Source organism: Diceros bicornis, chromosome 6 (genome assembly GCF_020826845.1).
Source record: "Diceros bicornis minor isolate mBicDic1 chromosome 6, mDicBic1.mat.cur, whole genome shotgun sequence".
Lineage (NCBI taxonomy): Eukaryota > Metazoa > Chordata > Mammalia > Perissodactyla > Rhinocerotidae > Diceros > Diceros bicornis.
Window position 1 is genome coordinate 12,574,784 of NC_080745.1, and position 22,907 is coordinate 12,597,690.

At 48.1% G+C, this 22,907-nt stretch overlaps 1 protein-coding gene across 1 annotated transcript in view; it reads left to right on the forward strand.

Moving 5' to 3' along the window:
* WDFY4 (WDFY family member 4) overlaps positions 1-22,907 on the forward strand; it is a 277,648-nt gene that overhangs the window by 66,586 nt on the left and 188,155 nt on the right. The window contains exons 13-22 of the mRNA XM_058542855.1: positions 2,317-2,531; positions 3,787-3,881; positions 4,824-5,061; positions 5,473-5,549; positions 6,619-6,840; positions 7,522-7,700; positions 13,958-14,189; positions 15,299-15,444; positions 16,698-16,809; positions 17,527-17,717. Of these exons, the coding sequence (XP_058398838.1) occupies positions 2,317-2,531; positions 3,787-3,881; positions 4,824-5,061; positions 5,473-5,549; positions 6,619-6,840; positions 7,522-7,700; positions 13,958-14,189; positions 15,299-15,444; positions 16,698-16,809; positions 17,527-17,717 (1,707 nt within the window). The remainder of the gene's footprint in view (positions 1-2,316; positions 2,532-3,786; positions 3,882-4,823; positions 5,062-5,472; positions 5,550-6,618; positions 6,841-7,521; positions 7,701-13,957; positions 14,190-15,298; positions 15,445-16,697; positions 16,810-17,526; positions 17,718-22,907) is intronic.

Here is a 22,907-nt window from a genome sequence, read left to right on the forward strand (position 1 = left end):
GCAAAGGCCGGCAATATGAAAAGTGTGCTAGGGCCTCAAGTCGGGTTCCCTGGAAGTGGACAAGATGGGGTACAGGGGCATTGGATCCATGGAGGGGGACTCAGGAGGAGGGGAGTGAGGGAAGCGGGGTGGTGCAGGGGAAGGAGTGAGTGAGGATGTGCTGTCAGCTGAAGTCCTGCTCCAGCCTGAGCCGCAGGGCGGGGCTCTCAAGCATGAATTGCACCATAGAGGCTGAAGGGGGTGACCTCACTGGCTACAGTCTGGTGTGTGTGTGCATGTGTGTGGTGTATGTATGTGTGTATATTTGCATGCATGTATGTGTAGAGTCATGTGTTGCTTAAAGATGGAGATGTGTTCTGAGAAATGCATTGTTAGGCAATTTCTTCATTGTGCGAACATCATAGCGTGTGCTTACACAAACCTGGATGGTATAGCCTACTACACACCTAGGCTTTATGGTACTAATCTTATGGGACCACTGATATATATGTGGTCCATCGTTGATCGAAACGTTGTTATACAATGTGTAACTGTATATGTATGTGTATGCACATGTACATGCATATGGGTGCACACACAACTGTGTGTGGGCATGTGTGAGCATGATTGTATATGTGCATGCTTATATGTACATACGTGTGCATATATGTATGCGTGCACACGTGAAAATATATGTGAGGGGACACATAGTTCCTGGGCAGGGCAGCTCCCACTTAGGGGAGGGCAGTCCTCCAGAGAAGGGGCAGCTGTGATGGGTACACTCACCCAGAGAAGGAGGTCTGGATGGGGCCCCCATAACATCCACTGCAGAAAAATGCCGTTAAGTTCTAACTGATATCCCTCTCACATCAAACAATATCTTATACAACAGTAAAAGAGAATGTGGACAGTCCTAAGAGTTTTTGTAAAGGAATTTCTGCTCCAAATTCCCTGCTCCAAACCATTTGTATGTCCACAGAGGGCTGGGGATTCCAGGGGTTTATATTTTTATGAAGAAAAGAAGATTGTAAGAACAGTGTATTTGGTTCAAATATTTATTGAGCTGACTCTATGTGCTCTATTCTATCGGCTTCAGGGACATAAAAATAGTGAAATGACTTGAAATCTAGTTTTCGTTGTTAGCGCCATAAAGTCGATTCTGACCCCTAGCGACCCCGTGTACAGCAGAGTGGAACCCTGCCCGGTCTTTTTGCGCCATCCTCTCCCCTTCCGGCGCTATATCAGACATTACTCCGCTGCTATTCATAGAGTTTTCATGGCCAATTTTTTTGGAAGTTGGTGACCATGTCCTTCTTCCTAGTCTGTCTCAGTCTGGAAGCTCCGCTGAAACCTGTCCACCATGGGTGACCCTGCTGGTATTTGAAATACCAGCAGCACAGCTTTCGGCATCACAGCCACATGCAGCCGCTGCAGTGTGACAACCCACAGACGGGTGATACAGTTCCCTGACCAGGAAATGACCCCCGGACCGTAGCAGTGAGAGCGCTGACTCTTAAACAGTAAAGCACCAGGGCCGGCTTGAGATCTAGTAGGGGCACGATAAGAGCGTGACCGTCCGTGTAGCAGAATGTGCTGAGGACGGAGAGAGGGACAAAGGCCGACTGGAGGGTGGGCGGGAGGGAGACAGCACCTGGGGAGGAAGGGGAGGCATCAGCGGAGGCTTCCGGCAGGACTTGGCCTCAGCTGGCTGTGCACTCTGGTTTGACGCGTGCAGACGGAGAGGGCTGCATCTGCCACAGCCAGCAGTGTGTGTGTGGTGCCTGCTGGAGGCTTATACTCCTGGGCGAGCATCACCTTCTACGTCAAGGGGTGCTAATTCAAATGCAGGACGTTAAATGAGGGAAGCCAGCTGGGGCAGGTGTGGGACGAGCTAGAGGGCACAGCCCTGCCCAGCTCCAACACTGCAAACCCGTCTGACCAGATCTCTCTATCTTTTGAGAGAGACTACATGTCTGGACTTTCATGTAAAATCTCCAGACTTTTAAAGGTTAGCAATTAATTCAGAAACTGCTTCAACATCGTGTGGATCAAACATCACGCGTCTCTGGGGCAGATGCAGCCTCTCGCCTGCCAGTTTGCAGTCTCTGTTTTAAGATGTCTACCCCTTCGGCAGCCGATCCCAGGGCTCGCGTCCTCCCGCACGTTGGCCTCCGGGGGCTGCGGCTGCGCGTCTGAGAGCACCTGAGACAGATGGCGCAGTGAGAACAGGCTGTGGTGGGCGCTGTCTCCTTTCCCACAACCTATTCAAGGCCTATCAAAGTTGCTCACAAAATATCTGACCTCAAGTTCTCACTGCTTGCTGTGGTCACCTCTTAGCTTTCCGAGGAGATCCAGTGCTCCCTGGCCAGTCACATCCAGTCCCTGGTGAAATCGGAGAAGAACCGTCAGGTCATGTGCGAGGCGGGGATGCTCAGGACCCTCATGACCTCCTGCCACAAGGCCCTGACCACGGGCAGCAGCCCCTTGCACTCGGGCCTCATCAGGATTTTTGAAAAGCTGGCCTCCCAAGCCATCGAACCAGACGTGTTAAGGTACCGTGTGCAGTGCATTAAACGCTGCTGAGCCCCTGGGAGCTGTGCTCATGCACAGTGGACAGTAGGGGTGCACAGGCACAGGTGTCCCTGTCCCGCCTCTGCCCTCTGCTGGGCGTCCCCTTCCCAGCATTGGACACTGCAAATCCAGGGAGGAACCTGGGGTCTGTGTGGGCAGTATGTGAGCCCACAAAGCAGACACAGCCCCTCCCGTGGAGCTGATGGTCTCGGGGAGAGGGGACAATAGTCAAAGGGTCCTGCTGACAGTACAGAAGAGCACTGTGGGGATGCTCAGTGGAGAGTGCTCCGGCTACATGGATCTGGGCAGACCACAGCGGGGAGATGGGGCAGATAGAGGCAGGGCTTCAAGGAAGCGGAACCTGCTGAGCCCTGCGGCCGGTGCAGACCTGTGCACCAGGAGAGGAGGAAAGTGGCATGTGAAGATGCCCTGCTGATAAGGGGCAGGGGCTGCAAGGGCCTGACTGTGCTCAAGAGGCTAGACTGCAGGGACCTAGGCTGTGTGAGGGGCAGCAGCCGGGACTCTGGACAAGGTGTCCTGTGGGCCCTTCCAGATGGCAGCCCCTCCATGAATCCACACGTTTCCTGGAGAATTGCAGCGGAGAGAGGAGATGCCCGGAGTGGAGTGGACACAGAAGACAAAATGGCATGAAAAGACAGGCTGCAGGGAGAGGTCATGTCTCCTAAGTGCCTGTGGCCTGGCCACCATGCCCTGGCACAGTGCAGGGAAGGTCACACGCCTGCCGGGCCCCTGCTGACCATAGGACCAAGTGCAGAGGAGACAGGAGACAACTCCTCCAGCCAGCAGATAGGGGACCCAGGGGCCAGGCCAGCCCCTTTCAGCTCCTTTTATGTGGACTGCCAGGCAAGGCCACCGTGCTTAATCTAGCTGTTTAGCAAATTCCATTAGGAACTTATAAACAAAGTATGACAAAGTTATTTTCCAACAAATTCCTTTTCCTTGCAAGGTCCAGTTTGAGGCTTGCAACTGGTCACTGGTTAAGTCAAAAGCACCTCAACTCACCAGCTCTCTGGTCTGGTTACCAGGACAGGGATGCCCTGTTTCTGCACGGCTTGAGGGCCAGGTTTCTAGGCAGAGAGAGGAAAGCCTGGGGGGCAGGGGGAGGGGATGGGATCAGGGAGCACTGGGATCTAGGAAAGTGCTTGGATGAAGCTGGAGAAAGCTTCTGCCTGGAAACTGTCTTCATTTGGTTCTCTTGTGTGTTATGATATTCAGACAGTTTCTGGGTCTTGGAATCCCCCCACCTCCAACAGCTGCAAAGAAAATCCTCGATTCATCTCGTGGGCAAGGAGGGGACTCTGGATGCTCAGGTGAGGAAGGGGAAAGAAAAGGGGCAGGTTAAGGGGAGTTAAAAGAGAATATGCATTCCTTGTAAGGAGATGTTTATGACAGGACAGATTTAAAACCTGGTTTTGCCTGCTGCTCAATGGAGCAAATAAGGAAAAGCAGAGGTGGTCCCTGGAGAAAGATCAGATCTGGAAGGAGAAGAAAGACCCGTACCCCCATATAAAATACATGATGGTGAGCGTGTACTTGACCCCTTTGTGCTCATATCATGGAAACAGCGATAGGGTCATGACAGAGCTGGAGTACCCAGTGCTGCTCCTAGACAGAGGTGCCCAGTGACGGTTTTGTGCACAGCTCACAGCTCAGGGGTGGGTTAGGGGGTCAGGAGGCCAAAGCATTGGGTGGATGCCCTCGTATGAGGTCTGGTACCTGGAAGGATGCTGGTCCAGGGAACCAGATAGGAGAAAAGAAAGCTGTGGACATGATGAACGTATGCTCACGCAGGACATTCAGGTAAGAAGGGCCAACTGGAAAGAAAGGAGTGAGAGTCGAGCTGGGCTGGCAGCCAGAGGCGGGAGACGGATGAGAGCTTTCAAGGAGTCAGGCTGTTGTGGAAGAAAGAGTGGAGGTCAACGAGCCCCAGTGAGTGACTGGCAATGGGGCAAGCCAATGACAGCAACAGAAAATGGTGTATTGGAAAGGAGGGGGCATGATGGAATTAAGGGAGAAGTTTCTAGGAGGAGCAGATTGTTGCTGCAGTTCAGTGTTATCAAAGTCAGCAGAGGGCCCAGGTAGGAGGAACCAGGTGGGAGGGCCCAGGATTGCCACCCTGTAGGCTGTTAGGAACTGCCTGGTGACTCTGCAGACCCGCCCTGTGGGGTGGCGGCAGAAACGTCAGTGCTGTTGTCAGAGCAGTGGAGATGCTTTGAGTAAAGTCACATCCCTTCTCTTGCTTGCTACCTTAGGGTCACAGGCAGCGGCACCAGCGACAGCTGAGGGTCCTGTGGGGGCCATCCCGGATGCCGGCCCATGCCCAGCAGGCACACAGGCTCCCAGGCCCTCAGGGCCGCCCCAGGGCTCCACCACCGCCCTTCAGACAACATTGAGCCTCATCTCCATGACCTCCCCACGCAACCTGCAGCCGCAGAGGGCGGTCCTGGCTCCATCGTTTGTGGAATTTGACATGTCCGTGGAAGGTTATGGGTATGGCAAGCTTTTGTATATTTGAAATACTTGGTTAATTTCCCAGTGTCTTGGATGAATTATATTGATCACAAAGTTGTAGTTCCCATCAGCTCTCACCACTCAGCAGTGGACTACTTCTTGGTCATGGACACCCTGTCTACTCAGTGGCTTCGCAGGGGCAGTGTCCCCAGCCGTGCAGGGCCAGGACCCTCTCCTTCCCCTGGTGTGTCTGCATTCTGGAATGCCCTCCCCTCCAGCATCCAGCATGGACTCCTTCTCTTAGGGCCGTGGTACGGGCATCAGCAGCCTTCTGTCCTCAGGGTCTCATTTCTAAGAAGGAGTGAGGCCTCTGCAGAGGGACAGACGGGAGATGTCATGGCCACAGATTGGCTTGTGGTTCAATGATCTGAGACACTTTCCTGTTTCCAGCTGTTTGTTTATTCCGACCCTGTCTACGGTGATGGGAACCAGCACCGAGTACTCGGTCTCCGGAGGGATTGGGACAGGTAGGTGTTCCCCAGGGGTTAGCTCACCGAGCTCTCTTCACCTGGCCCCAAGAATAAGTCCTTAGGAAGCTTTGATATCAGATTTCCGCTTGGCATTCCAAGAATGTGTGAGTCTTCCTGCGGGTCCTGTGTTCTGTGCAGGAGTCATCCTTCTGGGTTGTCATGCCTCAATTAGTGCAGTGGCGTCCTCTTCATTGTGCTCCCAGGAGCCCAGCCCATAGCTCTGCGTGTAGTGGGGCTCAGTGAGCACTGATGGGCTGCATAAATGACTTGCTGGCTGAACCTGGGTGTGATTCATTTATATGGTTTTGGTGCCTTTGGACACCTCACCACACCTTACAGCTCTCTCTTGAGAGGAATATGAGTTCTATTTTGACAGCCATCCAGGAATAAGCCTGTTCTTGGCTCATGGAGGATCGACCTGGGCCTTGGCCTGCTTTGTACAGAGCTGCATTCCACTGAGAACCAGGCATCGTTTGTTAGGAGGACCAGGGTCTGGGTTTCTATGGGATGGTGGGTCCTGAGGAGCTACCGCATTCACAGCCCATCAGCACGGGTCACCACGTCTGATTCTGCTGGTTCAGTGAGGGCAGCAGGCTCCGCCTGTATCACCAACTTTGTTACTGGGTGGGAGGGCGTGGGTTTCCCTAGAGGGGAACATTCGTCTTGCAAAATCCCACCGAGCCAGGCTGGTGTCCTCTGCCCTGCATGGCACACTGTACAACTTTAGGTCAGCTGACCAATGGGCCAAATGGTGACAGATCTCAGGTCTGTGTGTCCCTCTCCACTCCCTTGCAAGGAGGGGTTGAATAATAGGTGAGACAGAATTGGAGAGAGGCTGTGAGGGTCTAGGCTCAAGGCCTGGCGGGAATACGACTTATTCCTGAGAGTATGTATAAGGAGACAAGAGCCCTGCCCCGCGGGGTCCACGTCAAATGGGCATGAGTCAGGCGAGGCACAGTGCTGGCACACAGTAGGGTCACCCCTGGGCTGAATCAGAGCCTCGGTGAGCGTAGACAAGCTTCCATAGCCGGACACAGCCTAAGGGCATCCTTATGTTCTGACCCAGGTGCTGCCAGGTCCTTCCCTCCACCCGGAGGCCTGACCTTCTCCTGCTGGTTCCTGATCAGCAGGCACAGCACGGTCATCGAGGGCCACCCACTGCGCTTCCTAACCCTGGTGCGCCATCTGGCCAGGACCGAGCAGCCCTTTGTCTGCTTCTCCATCAGCCTCTGCCCGGACGACCTCTCCTTGGTTGTGTCTACAGAAGAGAAAGAGTTTCAACCCCTGGGTAAGGTGTTGGGAGCCAAAGTTGGTTTTGCCCACACTTGGGGGAAATGGGGCTAAGTCAGCAGCTCTTGGCGCAAGATACTGGGAGCCCAACCCTCCTACAGTAGTGCCGGTCGCCAGTCCTGGCTCTCTAAGCTCTCCAGCCTGAGATGGCCTGAATTGGCCCGAGATGGCAAAGCCCAGTGTATCCCAGCCACGCCTGTCCTTCTTGTGTGCACTGAGACTGTCACGTTCACAGCGAAACACTGGGAAGGCCAGAGGATGGCTTGGCATCACAGAACAGCCACCTATTCCCCCGCCCTCTCAGGACTTCGTTGGCAAATGCACAGCCTTGTGGAGGTGGTCTAGTGTGGGGTGGACCCTGGGGCCTGACTCCTGGGTTCGAATCCTGGCTGCACGACTTTGGGCAAGTTACCTAACCTCCCTGTGCCTCAAGATGGTAAGTGGGAATCATGATGGCACCTGCCTCACAGGTTATCATGAAAATGAAATGAGTTAATATTTGTAACAGTCCTTAAAACAGTATCTAGCACAAAGCAAGAGCTGAAGGAGTGATCGCCGCTGTTGTCATTATTCTGCAAGGAGGGGCCAGGCCACGGCTCCTCGGGCGCGAGGCCCAGGTCTCCTGGGCTGCTGCAGCATGACATCGTGTGCGAGGTCTGGTGTTCATGTTCTCTTCCAGATGTCATGGAACCTGAGGACGACTCTGAGCCTTCTGCAGGACGCCAGCTTCGGGTCAGATGTGGCCAGCAGCTGGCTTGCGGTCAGTGGCATCACCTGGCTGTGGTTGTCACCAAGGAAATGAAAAGGAATTGCACCATTTCCACCTATCTGGACGGACAGATCATTGGCTCAGCCAAGGTGAGCTGGCTCCCCTGAACTGAGCTTGCCCCACGGCCATGCCTCCCGGTCGCACCACCCTGGAGTGGCCTCCATTCAGTTCTTTGTTTTCCTTTGATGGAGGGGTTGGTATCCAGTGAAACCTTTCTTACTGTCCAGAACACTTAGCTGAGTTGAGGCAAAAAGGGCATCTTTAGAAAATGGAATGACAGTTACACAACCAAGGCAGAAGGTAAAACATGGAAATAAGGCTAGTCATGACAGTTTTGGCTGTAAGAACAGTCACAAGAAAATACAAATCTCCAGAGTGACCAAAGCAAGTGTTCTCACATTTTAAGACACGGATTCCCCAGGTCTGAGCGAGGCCTAAGGTCCTACTTTTCCAACACGCTCCTGGTGAGTCTAATGCAGCTGATGTGCACACTACACTTAGGAGCAAGGCACTAGGGCTTGCAAAGACACCAACACATCTTGCCAGATTTAGAGCAAGAATGATGAGGGACGGATGGTCCCCTGCTTAGAGAAGGTAATGGAATATGAACACATAGCTGGAGGAAGCATCTCACCACTGCCATTTAGAGACACCAGAGGTCCTGAGGTATGAGGGAGAGGAGACTGGGAGGTGGGATCTGGCAGGCGTGCTCCAGCGACCTCTGTCAGAGGTCCCCGAAGAAGCCAGAGAGGGAAGGACTCAGAAGACACACTGACAGCAGGTGCGGCTGGATTTCCACCCCATTTCCAGAGACAGCATCTCAGCCTAGGCTGCATTCTAGAATCACCTGGAAAGTCTTTTTAAAGTTCTCTTGCACAGGCTGCACCCCAGATCGATTACGGCAGAATCTCTGTGGTAGAGGTAATTTGGTAATGTTTTCAGTTTTCTGAAGCCAGAATGAAGAACCTTAGATTACTAGGGTTTTGAGAACCCCATATTTCCATAGTTTGATGTTTGGGGCTGGGTAATTCTTTGTTGTGGGGGCCTGTTCTATGCATGTTAGGACATTTAGCAGCATCTGTGTCTTGTGTCTGCCCTAGATGCCGTAGCATCCCCCTCTCCAGCTGTGGCCACCAAAAATGTCTCCAGACATTTCCAAATGTCTCCTTGGGAGCAAAATGGCCTCAGATTGAGAGTCATTAGGTTACAACAACTGAAATTCTGTAGATGAATTTGGTGCTATCTTCCGGTAAAGTAATCTTACCAAAAAAAAGCAGTGGTAACCAGAAAGGTTCAGCAGGAGCATAAGAAAAACAGATCCTCCAAAACAGAAAGTTAACTTTTTCTTCAATCATTAACAATGCTGGTCTTTCTTTTTCCCCTTCTTCCCTCTTTCCTTCCTCTCTTCCTCCCTCCCTCCCTTCCTTTCTTCCTTCCCTCATTGAATATTTATTGAGCACCTAAGATGTTAGGTACTGTTTTGGGTGCTAGGAATTGTCCATGCCCACCAGCCAAATACCTCCAGGAGTGTGCATATAATATAAATTAAAAGTTAGATTTACTAAGCCTGTTGCAGCAAGAGACTCCTTACCCCATGGGATAAGAAGGAGTTAGGAGAGGCTTATATAGGATTTGGGCTTATTTTGGGTGATTTTGGGGAGAGTTCCAAGAAGTGGAGGTCAGTCTGTTTTGAACTGGGTGCTGTCAGAAAGAGGCAGTTTGGTGTCTGTGTATGTTCAGAACTTTCCTCCAGGCAGTAGAGGAATGGAGCAAGACTAGACCCATCACTGGAGAGGAAGCAGTCACTCACGTTAGCCGGGATGGGAAGCGTGGTCACTTTCGTGGTCGCAGTGTCTTTATTTTGTCTGTTTAGGCATGATTACAGAGCGGGCTTGCTTCTGTCTTCCTTCACAGAATAGGCTGGTATTCTGTGAAACAGCTCCCGTGCCTTGGGGCTACGCTGCATGTCCAGTTCATATTTTAACCTTGCTCACACCTTGTACGGGGGCTGGCACATGGTGTCATGCAGTAAACACTTGACAAATTGCATTGAATTCACAGCCACAAGGAGTAACATGGACTGGCTGATAGTGTTGGTTAGTGAATTGGTACATGGATGAACTCTGACCCTATGAGACCAGCTAAACCAGAGTCAGTGAGCAGAGAGGTTGGGAGCAGTGTGATGCCATGGAGAATGGCATCTGATGAGTTGACTTTCCAAGAGGATCTCAACAAGTCAGGTCAGCGTCAGCAAGTGAAATTTGACTGTAACAAACATAAAGCCTGTGTTCAGATGCAAAAGACTGCTGGGCAAGAACAAGATGGGAGAGCTTCGGTTGGAGATGACCCCACTAAATAGCTGTTCTCAAATGTTAGAGCCTTTGCTTTTATTTCCAAGGGAAGATAAATTAAATTTAGAAAGGTGGGGAGTATTATAACAGCCTGAATTGAGCAAGGTTGACAGGGAGCAATCTGAGACATCTTATGTTTATCAATCCATCTGAATGGTGCCGTGAGTCCATGATGTAGGAATTTGGGAAGAAAGGGAAAGCTGGATCAGAGGGGTGGGGCAGAGCTTCACTGTGGGTGAGAGAGTGGAAGTGTCTGCTGGCAGGATGGAGAGGGAAGAGAGAGCACAGAGGACCTCGTGCCAGGCAGGCCTGGTGCTGAAAACTTGGTTTGCTTTTATTTGAAAGTCTCATTTAATTGGTAGTGAGAAAAAGAATATTTCTGAATATATAAGCTCTCATTTAAAAAATATATATTTATTTACATATTCGTATATTAGTGATTTTATAGTCATAAAAATAATACAAACACAGTTTGAAATAACTGAAAAATAGAAAAAAGAAGATTGCCTATATTCCTTCTACTTTACCATAGTTTGTAGTTTCTTTCAGTTTTTTCCCTTTAAAAAAAAGTAGTTGTGACTTCATTGTAGAGAAAATTTTGTATACTACTTAGTTAACATACTATTATTTAAAAAATTTTTATCCACATGGCTTTGAAATTGTTATTTTTAAATTTGTGATTAATCTATTAACTTTTATTTTAGTATCGAAACTTTTATTGAGATAATTATAAGCTAAAAGGCAATTGTAAGAAATAATAGAGAGAAATCTTGTGTACCTTTTACTCTGTTCCCCCAACGGTAAATCTTGCAAAACTGTAAAACAATATCACAATCAAAATGCTGACATGGTGGGCAGGCCCTGTGGCTTAGGGGTTAAGTGCGCGCGCTCGGCTACTGGCAGCCGGGGTTTGGATCCCGGGCGCGCACCGACGCACCGCTTCTCCGGCCATGCTGAGGCCGCGTCCCACATGCAGCACCTAGAAGGATGTGCAACTATGACATACAACTATCTACTGGGGCTTTGGGGGAGAAAAATAAGGAGGAGGATTGGCAATAGATGTTAGCTCAGAGCCGGTCTTCCTCAGCAAAAAGAGGAGGATTAGCACGGATATTAGCTCAGGGCTGATCTTCCTCACAAAAAAAAAAAAAAATGTTGACATTGAGGGGCCAGCCCAGTGGCGCAAGTGGTTAAGTGTGCGCACTCTGCTGTGGTGGCCTGGGGTTCGCCGGTTCAGATCCCAGGCGTGCACTGACGCACTGCTTGGCAAGCCGTGCTGTGGCGGCGTCCCATATAAAGTGGAGGAAGATGGGCACGGATGTTAGCCCAGGGCCAGTCTTCCTCAGCAAAAAAAGAGGAGGATTGGCAGATGTTAGCATAGGGCTGATCTCCTCACTAAAAAAAAAAAAAAAACTGTTGACACTGAAGGGCCAGCCATCCCCGTGGCATGGTGGTTAAGTTCCTCGCATTTCACTTCAGCGGCCCGGGTTCGTGGGTTTTGGATCCCGAGCACAGACCTACACCACTCATCAGCCATGCTGTGGTAGCGACCTGCATATAAAGTAGAGGAAGATTGGCACAGATGTTAGCTCAGGGCTAATCTTCCTCAGCAAGAAAGAAAAAGAAAAAGGTTGACATCGATACACTCTGCTAATTTATTCAGATTTTCCCAGTTTTACTTGTCCTTGCTTGTGTATATTTAGTTCCATACAGTTTTATCACCTGTGTAGGTTCCTGCATCTACCACTACGGCCGAGATACAGAACATTTCTGTTGCAACAGGGGTCCCTCATGTTGCCCTTTTATAAAAGTTATAACTACAGCCACCTCCCACCCATACGCCCTCCCCCATCCCTGTCCCTAAGCTTAGCAACCAGTAATCTAAAATTTTGTCATTTCAAGGATGTTATATATATGGAATCATACAGTATATAATCTTTTAGATTGGTTTTTTCATTCAGCATAATTCTCTGGAAATTCATCCAAGTTGTTGCGTGTGTCAGTAGTTCATTCCTTTTTGTTGCTGAGTAGTATTCCACGATACAGATGTACAACATTCATCCACTGAAGGACATCGGGGTTGTTTCCAGTTTTTGGCTGTTACAAATAAAGCTGCTAGGAACATTTGTGTACAGGTTTTCGTGTGAACTCAGGTTTTCATTTCTCTGGGATAAATGCCTAAGAGTCCAGTTGCTGGGTCGTATGGTAATTGCGTGTTTAGTTTTATAAGAAACTGCCAAACTATTTTCCAGCATGACTGTACCACTTTACATTCCCACCAGCAATGGATGAGTGATCAAGTTTCTCTACGTTTAGTGTTGTCCCTGTTTGTCATGTTAGCCTTTCTGACAGGTGTGTGGTGATGTCTCATTGTGTTTTTAATTTGCGTTTCCTCAATGGCTAATGAGATTGAACATCTTCTCATATGCTTATTTGCCACCTGAATATCTTCTTCAGTGATGTCTGTTCATGTCTTTTGCCCATTTTCTAATTGGATTGTTTGTTTTTTACTGTTGAGTTTTAAGAGTTTATTTCTATATATTCTAGATACTAGTTCTTTCTCTGATATGTGATTTTCAAATAATTTCTCCTAATCTGTAGCTTGTTTTTCATCCTCTTTCACATGGGATTTTGCAAAGCACAAGTTTTTATTTTGATGATGTATAATTCATCAAATTATCCTCTTATGGCTCATGTGTTTGGCATCAAGTCTAAGAACTCTTTGCCTACCTCTAGATCGAGAATATTTTTTCCTATGTTTTTTTCCTAAAAGTTTTCTAGTTTTACACTTTACAATTGAGTTTGTGATCAATTAGGAGTTAATTTTTGTATAAGGCCTGAGGTTTAGGTTGACATCTGTTTCTTTGTCCGTGGATGTCCATTTGCTCCAGCGCCATTTGTTGAAGAGGCTGTCCTTCCTCGATTGAATCGCTTTTGAATCGTTGTCAAAAATCAGTTGGGCATATTTGTATAGGTTTATTTCCGGATTCTATATTCTGTTTCATTGCTCCATATGACTATACCTCTACCAATATCACACTATGTTAATTATTGTAGCCATGTAATAAGCCTTAATATTGGATAGAGTTGTGCCTCTATTTTTTGAAAAAGAAGAATTAAGCTATTTGTTAAACTATTTGTTTAAACCATTCTAGGGCCTGTGTCTTCCCGTATGAATTTTAGAATTAGCTTATCTGTGTCTACAAACAGCCTTCTGAGATTTTGACAGGAATTGCGTTAAACCTATAGATCATTTTGGGGAGAAATGACATCTTTACTATGTTGAATCTTCCTATCCAGGAACATTGTATGTCTCTCCATTTATATAGGTTTTCTTTAATTTCTTTCATCATCCTTTTGGAATTTTCAGTATACAGATTCTAGACATGTTTTACTAGGTATTTCATTTTCTTTTGAGCAATTGTAAAAGGTATTGTTTTTCGTTTTAGTTTCTGCATGTTCATTTTTAGTCTACAGGATGAAATTGATTTTTGTGTGTTGATCACATCTCTTGTGACCTTGCTAAACTTGCTTGTTAGTTCTAGGAGTTTGTTTGCTTCTTTTTTTTTTAGATTCATTAGAATTTTCTATATGGACGTGTCATCTGCAAATAGAGACAATTTTATTTCTTCCTTTCCAATCTGTACTTCATTTTTAGCACATAAAACTTAATTAATGTGCCAATACTGGACATTTAGATTCTTAGTGGAATGACTGGGACAAAAAAGATGATCATTTTAGTGGCTTTTAATATTTCTTATTAAAAATGTTTCCAAAGGCACAGTGTCAGTTTTTTACTCCCATCAGCATTTCATAAACTGTTTTGCAGCATACTTCTCAGCTTTGAGAGTTATCTTTTTAATGTTTTTAGATAAAATAAGTTTTTACTTTGAGAGAAGAATAAGGTACATCAGTTTATATCCATATGTACTTATTTGATTAATTCTGAGGTTAAACAGCTCCCTTTCTCCTCCTCATCCTTTTCATTTTAACAGATGTTGTACATTCAGGCCTTACCGGGACCTTTCCTTTCAATGGATCCATCTTCATTTGTGGATGTTTATGGATATATTGCTACCCCTCGAATTTGGAAACAAAAGTCATCATTAATATGGCGTCTTGGCCCTGCATATCTCTTCGAAGAAAGCATTTCAATGGAAACTCTGGAAGTTATTGACAAACTTGGCCCAAGATACTGTGGTAACTTCCAAGCGGTGCATGCCCAAGGTATGGAGTGTTTTGATTTATAATGATCTTGCTGATATTATTTTTTAAATAGACATTCAGTTATTTATAGTGTATTTATAAAGAATAAACTCAACACAGGTCAGTCATTAGGGAAGACTTCTGTATTTGGATCATTATATATTTACAACCTAACAGAAAATGTCGCAGAAAAGGAAATGACAATATCCTGTAGATTTCAACTCTAAAGCACATAATGGAGGCAAGGGGGTGGGTAATACCATCATCAAAGAAAGAGAGAAGAGAATGAGATAAATAAGTTACATTCCCTTTAATGAAGAAGCTTTTTAACTAAAGTATACTGTTGTCTTCAATTATTAAACAGGCAGACAAAACATCCACATTTTCGTTATTGATTGTCGGCTGTTCAAGCAGGGAGCATTGCTCTCTGTGCTCTGTCACGTCAAGGGGTCTGCTCCCATCTGGGAAGGATGATAAATGAATCTATGTACGGAAGCCTTGTGCATGGTGAAGGGCGATTGAGCGCTATTGAGTGTTTCTCTCTCCAGGCCTCACGTCTTCTTTAAATTTCATTTCCTCTGGCAAATGGCACTGGCCAGAGCAATGTAATGAAGTCAGCTGATGTTTTGCTGACTTGATTCATCCATGCTTCTCCAGTGGCACATGTGGCTCTCCCTGACTCAGGGAGCAGAGTGCTAATTCCAAGTGGGATGTTCACCGTGGACAAACAGCTTGTTGAAAATCTTAGGGCTTTCAGCTCAGCCTATTTCTTTTTTTATAAGTCAGCTTTCTTATCATTTAGCATTTTGGTTTTGGAGAGCGAGGTTTCATCCTTAACAGATGTCTCAAGCTTTAGTAATGCACAGCTGGAAAGCCTCTATTTTATAGTAGAGTTAATCTTGTGACATTCCTCCACAGTTTTCTGTAAGTGTCAGAGAAGCACAGGTAGGGGCAAAACATGTGACATTGAAACGTACAACATATAAACATACAAGGTAACAACCTGTAACAACATAGGAACATTCTCTCACTGATCACTTTGCAGGCAGCAGTAGATATTTACTTCTCTGAGGATTAATTTCCTTCTCTGTAAAGTAACAGTAAAAATGATTGAAGATGTGCTGTTTTAGGAGAGGACCCTGGTGTGGAAGCCACGCCCCTGGTTGCCGAGGAGAGTCTTTCCTGCGGCCTCCACATGGCCAGCTCCTCCACCACCACCGTTGCAGACATCAGGAACGCCTACAACGAGGTCGACAGCCGCCTGATTGCCAAAGAGGTGCGTGTGCCTTCCGGCTTCATCTGCTGCCCCTTTGGAATCACGATCTCACGGCTCCCTTCAGCTTTCAATGAGTAAATGGACACTAATTATGTTCGCACGGTGTAGACGGATATGCACGAGAGTGCTTCCCACTTCCCTGGTTAAAATACTCTGTGCCTCCCCACCCATTAGCTTCCCCCAAGACCAAACCTTTTATTTGTAATTGCTCAGAGAAGAAAGTGGGTGCTCTTCATTCTTCACCATAGAGCGAGAACAAAAGGAATATTTAGAAAACCTTTGTGACACTGAGAACCCCAATGAGCTTCCATTTTCTGCGAGCTACTGACCCCCGAACATTGCAAAATGCTCTTTGACTTGCTGTGTTTGTTTGTTTGTTTATTTATTTATTTATTTTGGTGAGGAAGATCAGCCCTGAGCTAACATCCAATGCCAATCCTCCTCTTTTTGCTGAGGAAGATTGGCCCTGGGCTAACATCTGTGCCCATCTTCCTCTACTTTATATGGGATGCCACCACAGCATGGCTTGACAAGCGGTGCGTCGGTGCACGCCCAGGATCTGAACCCGCGAACCCCGGGCCGCCGCAGCATAGCGCACGCGCTCAGCTGCTGCGCCACCGGGCCGGCCCCTGCTGTGTTTATTTTAAACAGCAAATTTGCAAAACAGCAAGCAGACACACTTGTAGATGAAGATGCCATTAGATTTACCATTTCCTAATTCCTTCTTAAATTGGGCTGATTTGTTGACATTCTCTCCACCCTCACAGATGGAGGGCCACTTCCCTTTACTGAGGAGGAGGGATCAGGGATTAGCTCCTGCTGAGAATCGAAGCTGTGCCTTACCAGCAGAGGAGGCCAGGATCCCCAACTTCCTGGCCCTTTGAAACCAGCCAGGCTGGGCATGCAGAGGCTGGGCACCTCTAGACTGGGAGGGAGGCAGCCCTGCCTTCACAGCACTGTTCCACCTCGAAGTCATCTGGTCCTTCTCTCCCTCATTAGCTGTTACTGTGAGCACGTGGGGCACAACTGCATAACTGAAGCTGCTGCCTTGTGATTACGCCACAGCCTGGGAGGCAGGACATGGGAACCTGAACTTTAGCTTCGGTCCCCTTGACGTTGGTTCAGTTATTATCCATTCACTGAGAGCCAGCACGGGGCCAGGCCTCGGGGTGCCTGGCCTCCAGAAGCTCGTGGACAAGACCTCTTCTTTTCCAGGAAAGTTTCTCAGGACTAATTGCTGCCAATTTCTCTAGATGAACGTTTCATCCCGTGACAATACCACGCCCGTGTTCTTGCTGAGAAATTGTGCTGGCCACCTCTCGGGTTCTCTTCGAACCATTGGAGCTGTGGCTGTGGGCCAGTTAGGTATGTCAGACCGTGAACTTTTACTGCTCTTTGGGAGGAAGGGCTGGTGGCTGTCATCGCTTGTGCAGCCTGGGATTCTGGAGCGGCAGGCAGGACAGAGCGTGTTGGGGAGCCAGGAAGCGGAGGTCAAGAGCTGGGAGTTAATCCTGCCAGAGAGTTGGCCTCCCACGCTGCGTACGGGTCGGTTCACCTTGCTGCCTCTGACGATTCGGAGTGAACTCAGCTGCTACCAGGCTGGCATCTGTGCACAACGGAGGCTGTCTAGTGAGCACAGTGGGGCCTTTGAGCGGGGGCAATGGCTGTGGTTGTTTGGATGAAAACAACAGCCAGCAACGGTGGGTTGCCTCGCAATCGGGCAAGAGCTAAGCAGCACTTTGGTTCAGGATCTAGAGAGCAGACATGAGCCGGAGGTTGTCAGAGCTGCCAGCACACTGAGGCTCAGAGGGCAACCGGCTCATCTGGCACTCTGGGCTGAGACAGAGTGTTTCAGCTGTCTGGTGATCCAGAAAGCATTCAGCACAGGTCTCTCCGTGACCTAAGATCTTCAAAGCCCCCTGCCCTTGCTCGCAGCCTGTCCCACGTGCACAGGCCCCTCTGCTGTGTCCACTGTGAGTGGACAGTGGCACTGGCAGCTCATTCGCCCTTGCATGCTGCTGGCGACTTTCCACTGCGGTGAAGCTGTGACGTGCTGACGGCCTGTCCTTTCGTCCCACACAGGGGTAAGGGTGTTCCACTCCAACCCTGCTGCCAGCAGCCTGGACTTCATTGGTGGGCCCGCCATCCTCCTGGGTCTCATTTCCTTAGCAACGGATGACCACACCATGTACGCGGCTGTGAAAGTCCTGCACTTGGTCCTGACCAGCAATGTCATGTGTGACCGCCTGATGCAGCACATCTGTGGGTACCAGGTAATCCCACCTCTCGCCTGAGCCTGGGACTCCCCAAGGGGCTATTTTCCCCGAGGAGCAGGGAAGAGCTCTGTTAGCCCCAGTGGACATTCCCTTCAGCATGACTTCTTGAGAAAGGAAGCTGAAAGCCCCCAGGCCCCAAGACCAGCATCGCCACAGCAGAGGGCCAGGTGACAGCCAGCCAGCCAGAGAGGGGCTCTGATCAGGATGGTGTGCTCACCTGCCTGTGGCTACCAGCACATTTCAGTGAAGAATTCAAGAATCATTTGTGACCCGCCACGTTGCATCTAGTGTGATGGCTAAGAGCCCAGGCCACAGACTGCTGGGTTTGAATCCTATCTCTTCCTTGAACTTGCTGTTTAACCTTGGATGAGTTACTCACCCTCTCTGTCTCAGTTTCCCCACCTGTATGATATGGACCATCATGTCTCCCGAATCATGAGGTTCCAGTGAGGACTAGACGATTTAATACAAGTGAAGGGCTCAGAATTATGTCTGGTCCAGAATATGTGCTCTATAGATGTTAGCTATCTTTAGCTTTTAATCTTTCTGTGCCTCAGCTCTACTGAGTAAAATGGGAATAATAACAGCACCTATCATGTGGGGTTGTGAAGGTTGAGTGAGTTAACACATGCTGAGTGCTCAGAAGTGTGCCCGCTCAGAGTAGCTGCAGTGTGCGTGCTCACCGTGATTGTCATTGCTGCTTAGTATTCATAAAGTCACTGCCCTGGGGTAATGTCCCGCCTGGCTGGGAGGCAGCCAACGAAGGAACCACGAGGGGGAGGGCTAGGGTTGAAGGGTAGACTAGGACATGTGGTTGTCTCCTCCTGGTGCAGGGAGAGAGCCTCTCTGTCTCTTTGGCCCAAGTCGGGTCTGAGAAGAAGAAAACTGTATGGTGTCACTTCAGGCCCCTCCCTCCCACCTGGACTGGTGCCACAGCTGGACAGTAGCCCCTTCCTCCTGCCTCTGTCTCCCAGCCCATTGATGGCAGCCACAGTTCTGCGTTACAGACCCCATGATACCTCTCCCCTACATAAGCTCTTCAAAGGCGTCTAGTCACTCACTGATACAATATCCCTAAGTCCTTAGACTGGTTTCCAAAGGCCTTTCAGACTGGCCCCCAACCTGTTCTTCCAGTCCGACCTCCCGCCCAGCCAATGGTTCACACCCTACGCTCCCACCTCCCCAAATCCTGCGTGGCCAGGTTGCTAAACACGTCGTGTGACTTTGTGTTCCTGTGCCCTCGGCTTGGAGTACTATCTCCCTCTCCTCCTGGGTACACTCCTGCTCCTCTTCCTAGGTCCAGCTCAGATAGCAAGAGGGATATCTCCCCGACCCCTGAGCTGGGTGTGCGACCATCTCCTGGCTGCCATAGCACTGTGCACATGCCCGGTGCTAAGCGCTCTCACACGGTGCTGTCATGACTACTCTGCTCATCTCCACCAGACTGCAGTTGTCTAAGGCCTGGGCTTTTCTTGTTCTTTGCCAGTGTATTACTGAGACCAAACAGTCATTCAGTAAATATTTTGGTAATAAGTGAATGGATGTATCTGGGTTTATATTAAAACTCAAGAATGGGGGCTCTTGGTATATAAATGTTTTCTTTGATTATATTATTAAAGGCAGTAGTAGTGGGATTTGTTCTCATTCAGCACATAGATATCTGCTACGGTGAGAGATTTTCATAGTTATTTTGAGCATTTCCAAAAAGGTACAAAGCGGTTCCTGCTCTCATGGGTGTATCCAGAAGGATAAAATAAGACAAATACCAAAATAATTTTAGTACAAATCAAACGCAGTAAGTGTCTGAGCATCTCTTCCAGAACCACCACACTCTGTGTGTGACTTGGTGGTTGCCCAGCCATCTTCCCAGAAACTCTGAGCTCCTTAGAAGGCTGAGACCCTCTGGGGTCACCACTGTCTCCTCACTGCCATGTGTGGGGCCTGGTACATCGTGAGTTCTCAATGAGTGCTCATTTCATGGACGCTGTGCCTTGAGAGCGATAAACGTGCCACAGAGCTGCAAAGGTGGCCAGTATTACATGTTGGTAGGGGCGTCAAAGAGAGCTTCATTGAGAAGAAAGGTGATCGGAGGAGGCCCAGAAGACTGGGTTGGCTGCGTTTTTCAGGAAGCGATGGTAGAAGCAAGGAGTGGGCCATGAATCTATTTACTCGACTCATATTGACTGAGCACCTCCTAATAGCCAGGCACTGTGTTAGGCACGAGGGAAATGGATGAACAAAATGGGTTTAATGTCTCCCTCCATGGAACTTACTGTCTGCTTCAGACTGTTTGGGCTGTTATAATAAAAATATATGTGGCTTATAAACCATAGACTGGGAGGCGGGGAAGTCCAAGATCAAGATGCTGGCACATTCGATGTCTGGTGAGAGCCTGCTTCCTGGTTCGTAGATGGCCATCTTTTCACTGTGTCCTCACAAGGTAGAAGAGGCAAGGGAGCTCTCTGAGGTCTCTTTTATAAGGGCACTGATCCCACTCACAAGGGCTCCGTCCTCATAACCTAATCACCTCCCAAAGGCCCACCTCCTAATATCGTCACATTGGGGATTAGGTTTCAAGAGATGAATTTAGAGGACGCAAACATTCAGTCTTCAGCACTGTCTAGTGGGGTGGATGGAAAAATATTATTGTCATGAGGCAAAGACTTCCAAATACTTTGTTTGAGTAAAAAACCCATCAGATTCAGAGATTTATTGTATCTGTACACATGAAGGCAGAAGAAGGAGATTTTTAAACTCTTCTTATAGCTTACAAAAAGAAACATTTCAAATATTTATGTCTTTAAGGAAAATCAGACGGAGAGACTGGGCCGTGGTAGGGGAGGTGAGAAATGGCAGATTTGAGTCAAGAAACAAGATTATTATTATTATTTTTTGCCTTCCCTGGCAACTCTATAAAATAGAACCCTTGTCCTACCTTATCCCTTTCTAGACACTTTTTCTTGCTTTCTGTTTCTTCACAACCTGAAGGCCCAATCGGCATGACGTGTGTTTACTTGTTTCCATGTTTGTGATCTGCTTCACCGTCTGGACACATGCTCCATGAGGGCAGCACCGGGGCTGCTCGTTCACGGCTGCACCCTAAGAGCACGTGGCAGACAGGAGGTGCTTGGTAAGGATTTGTGGAATGAATCAGTGAGAGAAAACAACGTCTTCAATGAAATGGCTTGCTCAGGAGTGGATCTAATTATTTTTTACCATTTTTTAGACTTCTACTTTGCCAGTTTGCTGGCAAAAAGGTATTTGTCATCCTCTTCTCAAACTAGGCAACATCCAGCCAAGTTTTATAAGATGGATTTTCATAGCATAGTAAAGAAGGAGGATAATGTTACAGACTAACTTGAGGGATCCAGCATGGGTTTCTCCACATGGCTGGGAGGAAAGGGCAATTGTGGGTCAGAGGCACAGCAAGCCTGGATGGAGAAGGAGAGAAAGACTAGCTCTGGACTTTATCTCAGAGGAGATGAGCAATCACAAGAAGACTTGGAACAGGGAAATGGAATGATTGATGTTTTAGAATGACCTTTGACACCAGTGTGGAAGATGGGTCGGAGGGGTGCAATTTGGGCCGGGGACTGAGATAGACTTCAATATGCTGTGAGGCTACATTTCTGACCTGGGGATCCTCGAGATCTCTGTGAGCAGCCTGGGCAGATAGCACCGGAAAGCAGCCAGTGCTGTGTGCTGAGTGCTTCAGACAGGAAGGTGGGAAGACATTTGGGACATGCAAGTCTGAAATGTCTGTGAGACATCAAAGGTAACTGTCAAGTGGGATAGATGGTTCTGTGGCTTAAAGGGGCTGGAAGTATAAATGTGCGAGTTGTCAGTTTCACCATGATGACATTTGATCCAAGGAAACTGTTGAAATAGGCAAAGAGAAGGATTAGGGAGAGAAGAGAAGAGGACTGAGGAGGAAGCAATGAGGAGCTAACCACACAGAGGTAGGAAATATGACTAAAACCCAACAAAGGAGATTGAAAAGAAAGAAGAGAGAAACTGAAGAAAATTTTGTCAAAGAAACTGAAAGAAGACAGGGTTTCAAGAAAGTGGATGTGGTCTAACAATGCTAAATGCTGATAAATAGTGAAACCAACTAATGACAGAGATGTCCCTGTTGGATTTGGCACCTGGAAGTCATTGGTGACCTTCCCAAGGCAGGCGGACAGGTGGAGGCAGCAGCCAGCTGAAGGGGGCTGAAGAGAGAACGTGAGGAGAGGATGGAGCCAGAGTATGCCTAAGGTGCTTTCTAGGAGTTTGCCTCTGAAGATGAGTAGAGAAATGGGGTCCAAACTAGAGGTATCAGGGCTCAAGGGAGGGTTATTTTTAAGATGAGAAATAGTACAGCATATTTGTCAGTGGAAGGAGATGACAGAAGAGAGAGAGATGGATGGAGCTAGAAGAGAAGAGCTATCCCGAGGAGCAGTGTCCTTGAGAAGGCGAGACGTGGGTTCCAGGTGGATGGAGACCCTGCTTGTGACAGGAAGGAATGCAGTACCTTTGTATTTGTGGATTTGGAGGTGGGAAGGCGAGAGTGTTCACGTCTAACGGAGTCTATCTTCTCAGCAGAGTACGAGGTCGGTGGTGGAGGGGAAGGAAGGTTGGGGGAGAGAGGAGAAGAGATGAAATTCTCATCTTTAGGATGAGGAAAAGCAGTTTACTAGAAAAGCAGGATTGGACGGCCAGGTCAAATGAGTACTAATTTGACATTTGACACTATTAATACAGAACGAAGCCAGTCAGCCTGAGTGTGCGATTTTCCTCAAGCGACTTTCAGCCATCCTAATTCTAGCCTGGTGGACACGGGGGGTGCTCAGATTTCAGACATGTCAAAGAAGTGACTGGAACAGTCTGAAAAGATATTGTGTGTTGACTGACCACAATTGTCTTAGCCAGTTTGGGCTGCTATAACAGAACGCCATAGACTGGGTGGCTTATAAACAACAGAAATTTATTTTCTCACAGTTCTGGAGGCTGGTAAGTCCAAGATCAGGGTGCCTGGTTGGGTGAGGGCCCTCTTCTGGATTGTATGTAGATGGCCAACTTCTCATTGTATCCTCACATGGCAAAGAGCAGAGAGAGAAAGCAAGCTCTCTTGTGACTCTTATACGGGCACTAATCCCATTTATGAGAGCTCCACCCTCATGACCTCATGTAACCCTAATTATATCC